A 12,608-nucleotide genomic window follows, 5' to 3' on the forward strand; every position below is an offset into this window, starting at 1 on the left:
GCCTGTGAAAGACCATTTGGACAGGCTGGCTGACTGAGCAACAGCACCAGAGAGAGGCCATTTGGACAGAGCAGCTGACCTAAACATGGGGAGTCAGCACAACTCCATCCCATGCTCCACTGACTAAGTCTCCAACTGCCCAGGCTGCATTTAAAGACGCAGAGCCTCAATTCCCTTCTCAGATGGAGGAGCTTATTCCAATCCGTTTGATAAATTACAGCAACATGTTGCATTGGCACTCGAGTGATCAGGTAGTTTACACCATAAGCATACAAAAGTACAATCAAATGTTGAAACTTTATGTTCAGATTGTTGTAGTAAAGCTTTCTCTAGCTCTGCTTCACCACTGTGTTAAAGGGATAGTTCAGGATTTTGTGTGAAGCCCTTTATCTACTTCCCCAGAGTCAGATGAACTTGTGGTACCATTTTTATGTTTCTGCGTCCAGTATGAAGGAATTTGGAGGTAGTTTTGCGAGACAGCGTTAACTAGCTTAGCACAAAGACATGCTAGCTTTTCCCGAAGACATCCAGTCTTTGCGCTAACATAGCGCTAACACTAGTTAGCAGTGGACGCAGAGACATAAAAATGGTACCATAAGTTCATCTGACTCTGGGGAAGCGGATAAAGGGCTTCATTGCCAAAATCCCGACTTATCCCGTTAAAGTGTGGGCTGAATCCTGAGTTTGGGGTAAGAGGTCAAACTCCAGCTGACATGATTGGCAGGGGTCTGGAGTCATGGGAACCGAGTGACACACAGGGTTAGTGTGGAGAGAGATGACAGACACTGCAGCTTTCCCATGAAGTCATACTGAGTACACCGACCATGTCACTCACAAACAACAACAATTAGGTCTACTATATACACTCCCCTACGTATTTATTTAGAATTTGGCTCTATACTTTGGCTCTATAACTCCAGCATTTTGTTTCATGAGGTGGCAGTACATAATGTCACCTTTTATTTGAGGATATTTTCATACATACAGTATCTTTTTTACCATTTAGAAATGAAAGCAAATTAAGTATCTAGTCCTTCCATTTGAAGGTGTCACAAGTATTTGGACAAATTCACTTATCGTGTATTACACTTAGTCAAACGTCTAGTATTTGGTCCCATATTCCTAGCACACAATGACGACATCAAGCTTGTGACTCGACCAACTTGTTGGATGGATTTGCAGTTTGTTTTGGTTGTGCTTCAGATGATGCTATGCCCAATAGAAATGAATGGCAAATAATGTATTGTGTCATTTTGGAGTCACTTTTATTGTAAATAAGAATAGAATATGTTTCTGAAGACTTCTACATTAACGTGGATGCTGCCATGATTAAGGAAAATCCTGAAAGAATCGTGAATAATGATGAGTGAGAAAGTAGCAGATGCATAAATATCATACAACCAAGAAAATCCTAACCTCTCCAGTTGGTGGTAATGATGATAGGTTAGCATGTTATGGGGCATGACCTTTCTGCATCTATAACTTTCTCACTCATCATTATTCTCAATTCATTCATGATTATCTGTAATGATGGTAGCATCCACATTAAAGGTATACTTCAGGATTTTGGCAATGAAGCCCTTTGTCTCCTACACCAGAGTCAGATGAACTCGTGGATACCATTGTTAATGTTTCTGCGTCCAGTCTAAATCACGTTAGAGGTAGTTGGGCCAGCCAAGGCTAACTAGAAGAGTTCAGAAACATATTCTATTCTTATTAACAATAAAAGAGTGGCTCCTATGACACAATACATTATTTACCATTCATTTCTATTGGGCACAACATAATCCCGAAACACAACCAAAACAACTGCAAATGCATCCATCATGTTTATAGAGTCACAAGCTTGTTGTAGTCATTGCATGCTCTGAATATGGGCCCAAATACTACATTTTTGATTCAATTGAATACACTATATGACACATTCAAATGGGGGGACTAGATACTTTTTCTTGCGACTGGATAGTGTATGTGAACCCTTTGGAATTACTTGGATTTCTGCATAAATTGGTCATCAAATTTGATCTGATCTTCATCTAATTCACAACAACAGACAAACACAGTCTGCTTAAGCTAATAACACACAAATTATTGTATTGTTCTTGTCTATATTGAATACATCATTTAAACATTCACAGTGTAGGTTGGAAAAAGTATGTGAACCCCTTGGCTAATGACTTCTCCAAAAGCTAATTGGAGTCAGGAGTCAGCTAACCTGGAGTCCAATCAATGAGACGAGATTCGAGATGTTGGTTAGAGCTGCCTTGCCCTATAAACAAAATTTGAGTTTGCTATTCACAAGAAGCATTGCCTGATGTGAACCATGCCTCGAACAAAAGAGATCTCAGAAGACCTAAGATTAAAAATTGTTGACTTGCATAAAGCTGGAAAGGGTTGCAAAAGTATCTCTAAAAGCCTTGATGTTCATCAGTACACGGTAAGACAAATTGTCTATAAATGGAGAAAGTTCAGAACTGTTGCTACTCGCCCTAGGAGTGGCCGTCTTGCAAAGATGACTGCAAGAGCACAGCGCAGAATGCTCAATGAGGTTAAGAAGAATCCTAGAGTGTCAGCTAAAGACTAACAGAAATCTCTGGAACAGGCTAACATCTCTGTTGACGAGTCTACGATACGTAAAACACTAAACAAGAATGGTGTTCATGGGAGGACACCACGGAAGAAGCCACTGCTGTCCAAAAAAAACATTGCTGCACGTCTGAAGTTTGCAAAAGTGCACCTGGATGTTCCACAGCGCTACTGGAAAAATGTTCTGTGGACAGATGAAACTACAGTTTAGTTGTTTGGAAGGAACACACAACAATATGTGTGGAGAAAAAAAAGGCACAGCACACCAACATCAAAACCTCATCCCAACTGTAAAGTATGGTGGAGGGAGCGTCATGGTTTGGAGATGCTTTGCTGCCTCAGCGCCTGGACAGCTTGCTATCATCGACACAAAAATGTATTCCCAAGTTTATCAAGACATTTTGCAGGAGGCTATCTGTCCGCCAATTGAAGCTCAACAGAAGTTGGGTGATGCAACAGGACAACGACCCAAAACACAGAAGTAAATCAACAACAGAAGAAAATACGCTTCAACAAAAGAAAATATGCCTTCTGGAGTGGCCAAAGGAGGGTTAACCAGTTATTAAATCCAAGGGTTCACATACTTTTCCCACCCTGCACTGTGAATGTCTACACGGTGTGTTCAATAAAGACATAAACTTATAATTGTTAGTGTGTTATTAGTTTAATCAGACTGTATTTGTCTTTTGTTGTGAATTAGATGAAGATCAGATCACATTTTATGACCAATTTATCCAGAAATCCAGGTATTTCCAATGGGTTCACATACTTTTTCTTGCCACTGTATATACACACATTCACTTACAGTGTTTTCAATTTAGTCAAAAGTTTAGTATTTGGGTCCATACTCATAGCATGCAATGACTACATCAAGCTTCTGACTATAAACTCGTTGGATGCATTTGCAGTTGTTTTGGTTGTGTTCCGGATGATGTTGTGCCCAATAGAAATGAATGGTAAATAAGGTATTGTGACATATTGGAGTCACTTTTAATGTTAATAAGAATAGAATATGTGCAGTACCAGTCAAAAGTTTGGACACACCGACACATCCCTGGGTTGCGAGCGACTGGAACGAGCTGCAACAAACACTCAATCTTTTCATTCAAAGACTCAATCAAATCAAATTGTATTAGTCACATGCGCCGGATACAACAGGTGTAGACCTTACAGTGAAATGCTTACTTGCGAGCCTCTAATCAACAATGCAATTTTAAAAAATTGCAAAAATGCAAATAAGAAATAAAAGTAACAAGTAATTAAAGAGCAGCAGTAAAATAACAATAGCGAGACAATATACAGGGGGGTACCGGTACAGAGTCAGTGTGTGGGAGCACCGGTTAGTTGAGGTAATATGCACATGTAGGTAGAGTTATTCATTAAAGTGACTATGCATAGATGATAACAACAGAGAGTAGCAGCAGTGTAAAAGGGGGTGGGGGGGGGGGGGGGAAATGCGTTATAGTCTGGGTGGCCACTAAGGAACTTGAAGCTCTCAACGTTGCCAGTTGGTCAGCGCATGCAGCGCAGTACACGTCCTGGTAATCCGTCGGGCCCTGCGGCCTTGTGAATGTTGACCTGTTTAAAAGTCTTACTCACATCGGCTGCGTAGAGCGTGATCACAAAGTCTTCCGGAACAGCTGGTCCTCTCATGCATGTTTCAGTGTTATTTGCCTCGTGTCACTGGGCAGCTCCCGGCTGTGCTTCCCTTTGTAGTCTGTAATGGCTTGCAAGCCCTGCCACATCCGATGAGAGTCAAAGCCGATGTAGTACGATTCGATCTTTGTCCTGTATTGACGCTTTGCCTGTTTGATGGTTTGTCAGAGGGCATAGCGGGATTTCTTATAAGCTTCCGGGTTAGAGTCCTGCTCCTTGAAAGCGGCAGGTCTAGCCTTTAGGTCAGTGTGGATGTTGCCTGTAATCCATGGCTTCCGGTTGGGGTATGTACGTACAGTCACTTTGGGGACTATGTCATCGATGCACTTATTGATGAAGCCAATGACTGATGTGGTGTACTCCTCAATGCCATCGGAGGAATCCCAGAACATATTCCAGCCTGTGCTAGCAAAACAGTCCTGTTGCTTAGCATCTGCTTTATCTGACCACTTTTTTATTGATCGAGTCGCTGGTGCTTCCTGCTTGAAATTTTGCTTGTAAGCAGGAATCATGAAGATAGAATTATGGTCAGATTTGCCAAATGGAGGGTGAGGGAAAGATTTGTATGCGTCTCTGTGTGTGGAGTAAAGGTGGCCCAGAGTTTTTTTCCCCTCTGGTTTCATGTTTAACATGCTGATAGAAATTTGGTAAAACTGATTTAAGTTTGCCTGCATTAAAGTCCCCGGGCTACTAGGAGCGCCGCCTCTGGGTGAGCGTTTTCTTATTTGCTTATGGCGGAATACTGCTCATTCAGTGTGGTCTTAGTGCCAGCATCAGTCTGTGGTGGTATGTAGACAGCTACGAAAAATACAGATGTAAACACTCTAGGTAGATAGTGTAGTCTACAGCTTATCATGAGATACTCTACCTCAGGCGAGCAAAACCTTGAGACTTCCTTAGATATTGTGCACCAGCTGTTATTTACAAAAATTGAGCACACAGTCAAGCAATGTCCATAGACAAACATCGGCAGTAGAATGGCCTTACTGAAGAGCTCAGTGACTTTCAACATGGCACCATCATAAGATGCCACCTTTCCAACAAGTCAGTTCATAACATTTCTGCCCTGCTAGAGCTGCCCTGGTCAACTGGAAGTGCTGTTTTTGTGAAGTGGAAACGTCTAGGAGCAACAACAGCTCAGCCGCGAAGTGGTAGGCCACACAAACTCACAGAACGGAACCTCCATCTGTCCTCGGTTGCAACACTCACTACCAATTTCCAAACTGCCTCTGGAAGCAACGTCAGCACAAGAACTGTTCGTCTGGAGCTTCATGAAATGGCTCTCCATGGCCGAGCAGCCGCACACAAGCCTAAGATCACCATGCGCAATGCCAAGCGTCGGCTGGTGTTGTGTAAAGCTCGCCGCCATTGGACTCTGGAGCAGTGGAAACGCGTTCTCTGGAGTAATGAATCAGGCTTCACCATATGGCAGTCCGACGTACAAACCTGGGTTTGGCGGATGCCAGGAGAACGCTACCTGCCCGAATGCATAGTGCTAACTGTAACGTTTGGTGGAGGAGGAATAATGGTCTGGGGATGTTTTTCATGGTTCGGCCTAGGCCCCTTAGTTCCAGTGAAGGGAAATCTTAATGCTACAGCATACAATGACATTCTAAACGATTCTGTGCTTCCAACTTCAAATCAAATGTTATTTGTCACATGCGCCGAATACAACAGGTGAAATGCTTACTTACAAGCCCTAACAACAATGCAGTTTCAAAAATGTATTAAAAAAATAAGAATAAGAAATAAAAGTAACAAATAATTAAAGACCAGCAGTAAAATAACAATAGCAAGGCTATATACAGAGGGTACCGGTGGCAACAGTTTGGGGAAGGACCTTTCCTGTTTCAGCATGACAAAGCCCCCGTGCACAAAGCGAGGTCCATACAGAAATGGTTAGTCGAGATCGGTGTGGAAGAACGTGACTGGCTTGCACAGAGCCTTGAACTCAACCTCATCGAACACCTTTGGGATGAATTAGGACACCGACTGTGAGCCAGGCCTAATCGCCCAACATCAGTGCCCGACCTCACTAATGCTCTTGTGGCTGAATGGAAGCATATCCCTGCAGAAATGTAGGGAAATGTATAGAGCCAAATAAAAAAAATTGCTTCACTGTCCAAATAAATACGAGTGAAGTCTAGCCTACCTTTGCCTGTTGTCTGAAAGACTACATTGTCGATAAGATACTGTATGTGTTCAGATAAGCTGCTTGGACTGGGCTGGCTCACACACTGGTCTTGTGACTCATTCAGCTATTATATGGATGACCCAATGATAATGATTGACCATGCACAGTAATGATTGATGATAATGAGGGTCAAGCCTTCCTATAAATCATGACTGTAAAATCACTACTTATAAGATGTTGTGACATGTACTTTCTGTAATAACAACAGACATGAGTAAAATAGCCTTCAGTGTATTGATTATTACTCTGTAATTACATAAGCCACAGCTAGAGCTTACATATCTCTGCCTGCAATACTGTAGCAGTGCTCCTTTGTCTAATAATCTGCGGTAAACTGTGTTATTACCGTATTACTGCTCATAAAAGCTGTCATTTCACACTTGAAATACTGTAGTTATCTGGCTTCTATGGCATCTGGCACGAGTCCAGGATTATATCGTTTTCATAAACAACCTAACAAAGGGGACCAGCTAATGGACAGTAAATCTGCCCAGAGATTGAATATCCATATGCCAACCATTCAGAAAAACTGTCACTTAGGGACAAAGGGAAACATATATTGTCTTTACACTGTTTGCCTATTTGCCAAATAACAATGGACATTGTTTATGAGCATTGTTTATCTTGGCTTTCAGATGCAATTCACTTGGTTTCTTAATGAAAGCAATACATTTAAGTCATCTATTGTCAATCGTTGAACAGGAAAATGGAAAGTTTCAATAATCATTTGAATTTAACTAGAGTATGTGTTTAAAACTGTAACAATAACCTTTGTACCAATATGTTTGTGTACACTGCACGCCAAGTGTTAATCCCCAAGAGGGTGCACTGTGTTCTGTGATCAACAAAAGCAGAGTTCCATAGCAAACTATAATAGAAAGTTTCACTTGTGTTATATTTCATGACTGGAGTGAATTAAACAATATCATGGCATTATTATATCCAGTAGGCCTACTTTCGAAATTAAAATATATATTTTTTTGTAGCCTTCACTCATGGTTAATTCGGCATCCAGTTTTGTAACAAAGTATCGCTTTATATGAGCGTTACATTTGCATAATATTGTATTGTATCTTGCTTCAATGTTACATTTAGAAAATCTGTGCTAGCGCCAGAAGCGACCCAATAACAAAAGTCAGAATAGCGTTCGAAGCATACTGTTGTAGGCTATCCTTTGTCATGTCTTGAAGAAAGAACGGTTGCCGACATTAAACAAAGACGAATGTGGCGACTCACCATAGTATGAAGGAGGAATGTCCGTCTTCCTAGCCATTGCACCTCAGACAGGAGATTCTGCAGATATCATATGAGGATGTGAATAGCGTTTTAATGGCCCAGTCTACGTAAATACAGTAGCCTACCTCGAGCCCTTGGTATGAGCTGTCTCCGCCACGCAGCTGAGCGAGCCGTGTTTACAGCACGAGAGAGCGTCATCAACCGTGTGATAAAACACTCTTAAAGGAGACGCATACAGAGACTGGCACCAAGGTAGGCACACTGATGGAAAATAAAAATGTTAGACATGAATCTCGATATAGCCCTGATTCACACTTGACACAGTCACCATAATCTATATTGTGAATGTATTAGTAAAATTGGAAAGCAAATGTATCAATCAAATGTATTTATAAAGCCCTTCTTCATCAACTGATGTCACAAAGTGCTGTACAGAAACCCAGCCTAAACCCCCAAACAGCAAGCAATGCAGGTGTAGAAGCACGGTGGCTAGGAAAAACTCCCTAGAAAGGCCGGGACCTAGGAAGAAACCTAGAGAGGAACCAGACTATGAGGGGTGGCCAGTCCTCTTCTGGCTGTGCTGGGTGGAGATTATAACAGAACATGGCCAAGATGTTCAAATGTTCATAGATGACCAGCAGGGCCAAATAATAATAATGACAGTGGTTGTAGTGGGTGCAACAGGTCAGCACCTCAGGAGTAAATGTCAGTTGGCTTTTTTTTTGAGTGAGTGATACGAGAACACTTTAAAAAAGATAATTTCTTTGATGAAATCTATAGCTAGCTATAGGTTGACTGATATAGTAGGTCCATATCCAGTCAGCTCTATTGCTAATATCCACCAGAAGTTAGAATGGATTGATAGCATATAACCTAATTCTGTGGCCTATACTTAGAGCTTTCTCTCAGACAACTTTCACTATTTCACTGTGCAGCATCCCTTGACTTTGACATGGACCCTTTGTGGAGATTCACTGTCCTCTGCAGGGATTCTTGTGGCAGCACAGATCCCATCTCTGCCTGCCAGTATTTGGGAGAAATGTCATGTTAGGGTCAAGGCAAAGCAATGGCTATAAGTGTTAAGCTCAAGTAAAGTATCCAATTAACATTACCAGTCTTGAATGACACAAAGTCTGTACCCCTAACCAGTTAAGAGTGGTTTGAGATAGTCCTCACATAGAGCTCCTTTAAGCATGTGACATCCAGTGGAGAAAAGTGGTGTTGAGCTGAGAGTGTCCATCGCAGTGTGACAAGTTAATTATCGAGTGACTCTTACCATTGCTCAAATTCTTTGGGAACGTCACACACACACACACACACACACACACACACACACACACACACACACACACACACACACACACACACACACACACACACACACACACACACACACACACACACACACACACACACACACACACACACACACACACACACACACACACACAGAATCACTGTCCTCTGCAGGGCTTCTTGTGGCAGCACAGATCCCATCTCTGCCTGACAGTATTTGGGAGAAATGTCATGTTAAGGTCAAGGCAAAGCAATGGCTATAAGTGTTAAGCTCAAGCAAAGTATCCAATTAGCATTACTAGTCTTGAATGACACAAAGTCTGTACCCCTAACCAGTTAAGAGTGGTTTGAGATAGTCCTCACATAGAGCTCCTTTAAGCATGTGACATCCAGTGGAGAAAAGTGGTGTTGAGCTGAGAGTGTCCATCGCAGTATGACAAGTTAATTATCGAGTGACTCTTACCATTGCTCAAATTCTTTGGGAACGTCACACACACACACACACACACACACACACACACACACACACACACACACACACACACACACACACACACACACACACACACACACACACACACACACACACACACACACACACACACACACACACACACACACACACACACACACACACACACACACACAAAAACAGTAGATGAGCATGACCAGGAAGTGGCAGCAGAGGGTAGAAAAAGCCATAAACATACTGTAGGTTTGGTACTGGCAGGATGTAATGTGCATATCTGCCTATTTGTACTGAATATACAACTTCTTTATCATTATTTTACAACCCATACCCTGTGTTCAAATAAGAGAATCTGTTTTAAAGGGATGGTTTATCCAAATTACAAGATTACATATTGTTTTCCTTACCCTATAAGCAGTCTATGGACAAGGTATGACAGCAATCCATGTTTTGGTTTAGTTTCCCTGGCAATGTTCCCACATGCTAACGTTTTAGCATTTGTGTCACAAATCCCATTAAAGCGCATTATGTTCAAATCATGTATGAGTCAGTTTGTTGAGCTTCACAATAAATTTGAGACACTTTCGAATGATTTGGATACTAGCGAAAAATTCTAATATCGGTACGATAACTTGAATGGGATTTGTGCCACAAATGCTAAAATGTGCCATGGAAACAAAACCAAAGCATGGATTGCTGTTATACCTTGACCAAAGACTGCTTCTGTCTCTCTCTAATGCTGCCGTCGATGAGACCCATTTAAAGTACTAAAGTTTCAGAAAAGCAATCAATAAAAAGAGATTGATTTCCCCCAGGCAGATTATATGGTGATTTACTGATTTGCTGCACTGAAACGAGGAGTTGCTTTATTCTGCTTTGAAGAAACTTTCATCTACATCCTGATTAGTCCTGGATATCAGAATGCATTCAATGGATTTGAAGATATTCAAATCCCTCCGAAAATACATCTCTGGTATTATCAGTGGTGACTCGTCATTCAGGGCAGGTGTTTTGAGCACCACCTGTTTAGTAAAAAAATAATGTATATGTATAAATATAGAGTACCAGTCAAACGTTTGGACATACCTACTCATTCAAGGGTTTTTGTTCATTTGAACTATTTTCCACATTGTAGAATAATAGTGAAGACATCAAAACTATGAAATAATACATATGGAATCATGTAGTAAACAAAAAAGTGTTAAACAAATCAAAGTATATTGTACATTTTAGATTCTTCAAAGTAGCCACCCTTTGCCTTGATGACAGCTTTGCACAGTCTTGGCATTCTCTCAACCAGCTTCATAAGGTAGTCACCTGGAATCACTCTTTTTCTCGCCCTCCTGGTTTTTGACCCTTGCCTGTCCTGACTCTGAGCCCGCCTGCCTGACCACTCTGCCTGCCCCTGACCCTGCCTGCCGACCTGTACCTTTGCCCCACCTCTGGATTGTTGACCTCTAGGCCTCCCCTGAGCCTGCCTGCCGTCCGGTACCGTTGCCCCACCTCTGGTTTACTGACCCCTGCCTTCCTTGACCTGTCTATTGCCTGCCCCTGTTGGAATATTAAACCATTGTCAATTAGACGTGTCTGCATCTGGGTCTTACCTCGATTCCTGATACACTCCACTGAATAGCAGGCTAGTGATTGCTTTGCAATGCCTGCAGTTAACGTTAGCCACTGTCACTGATTCCTTCCAAACCACTCATTGTTGAATTTGAGATTTCCAACTTGTTGTGTAATATTTATGTCCAACGGCCAATGAGCACCGATACATTTTATCTATAATTTCTCTTCATTATTTCTCTTCATATGACAAGGATTAAAAAGGATTTGCCAGTAGATTGTAGACTTGATTTAAGATGACTACTAGCTAAGATTTTGAAAGTATGATGTTGACATGATCAGTCCAATCAAAGCTACTGTACATATAATATTATTTGACGTCATTTCTTGTTAACAAGCTATAGTTTTGGCAAGTCGGTTAGGACATCTACTTTGTGATTGACACAAGTAATGTTTCCAACAATTGTTTACAGACAGATTATTTCCCTTATAATTCACTGTATCACAATTCCAGTGGGTCAGAAGTTTACATACACTAAGTTGACTGTGCCTTTAAACAGCTTGGAAAATTCCAGAAAATTATGTCATGGCTTTAGAATCTTCTGATAGGCTAATTGACATCATTTGAGTCAATTGGAGGTGTACCTGTGGATGTATTTCAAGGCCTACCTTCAAATTCAGTGCCTCTTGTTTTGGCATTATGGGAAAATCTAAAGAAATCAGCCAAGTCCGCAGAAAAAGAATTGTAGACCTTCACAAGTCTGGTTCATCCTTGGGAGCAATTTCCAAACGCATGAAGGTACCACGTTCATCTGTACAAACAATAGTATGCAAGTATAAACACCATGGGACCACGCAGTCATCATACCGCTCAGGAAGGAGACGCGTTCTGTCTCCTAGAGATTAACTTACTTTGGTGTGAGAAGTGCAAATCAATCCCAGAACAACAGCAAAGGACCTTGTGAAGATGCTGGAGGAAACAGGTACAAAATAATCTATATCCACAGTAAAAACGAGTCCTATATCGACATAACCTGAAAGGCCGCTCAGAAGCTTGCAAGCCGAAGAACACCATCCCAACCGTGAAGCACGGGGGTGGCAGCATCATGTTGTGGGGGTGCTTTGCTGCAGGAGGGTCTGGTGCACTTCCCAAAATAGATGGCATCATGAGGTAGGAAAATGTATGTGGATATATTGAAGCAACATCTCAAGACATCAGTCAGGAAGTTAAAGCTTGGTCTCAAATGGGTCTTCCAAATGGACAATGATCAAGCATACTTCCAAAGTTGTGGCAAAATTTCTTAAGGACAACACAGTCAAGGTATTGTAGTGGCCATCACAAAGCCCTGACCTCAATCCTATAGAAAATGTGTGGGTAGAACTGAAAAAACGTGTGTGAGCAAGGCCTACAAACCTGACTCAGTTACACCAGCTCTGTCAGGAGGAATGGGCCAAAATTCACTCAACTTATTTTGGGAATCTTGTGGAAGGCTACCAGAAACGTTTGACCCAAGTTAAACAATTTAAAGGCAATGCTACCAAATACTAATTGAGTGTATGTGTAACCGATGTGAAATGGCTAGCTAGTTAGCGGTGTGCGCTAATAGT

At 41.6% G+C, this 12,608-nt stretch overlaps 1 protein-coding gene across 3 annotated transcripts in view; it reads right to left on the reverse strand.

Moving 5' to 3' along the window:
• The window catches only part of LOC139540742 (choline transporter-like protein 5-B), a 61,263-nt gene extending 53,409 nt beyond the window's left edge, over positions 1 to 7,854 (reverse strand). For 2 of the 3 annotated variants that reach the window (XM_071344667.1, XM_071344665.1), the window contains exon 1: positions 7,673 to 7,853. In XM_071344667.1, the coding sequence (XP_071200768.1) occupies positions 7,673 to 7,709 (37 nt within the window). In that variant the 5' untranslated portion in view covers positions 7,710 to 7,853. Of the gene's footprint in view, positions 1 to 7,672 lie in introns of all 3 variants that reach the window. The other variant, XM_071344666.1, reaches the window with a different exon arrangement.
• Between the last annotated feature and the right edge of the window lie 4,754 nt (positions 7,855 to 12,608).

The sequence above is a fragment of the Salvelinus alpinus genome, chromosome 16 (genome assembly GCF_045679555.1).
Source record: "Salvelinus alpinus chromosome 16, SLU_Salpinus.1, whole genome shotgun sequence".
Classification (NCBI taxonomy): Eukaryota; Metazoa; Chordata; class Actinopteri; order Salmoniformes; family Salmonidae; genus Salvelinus; species Salvelinus alpinus.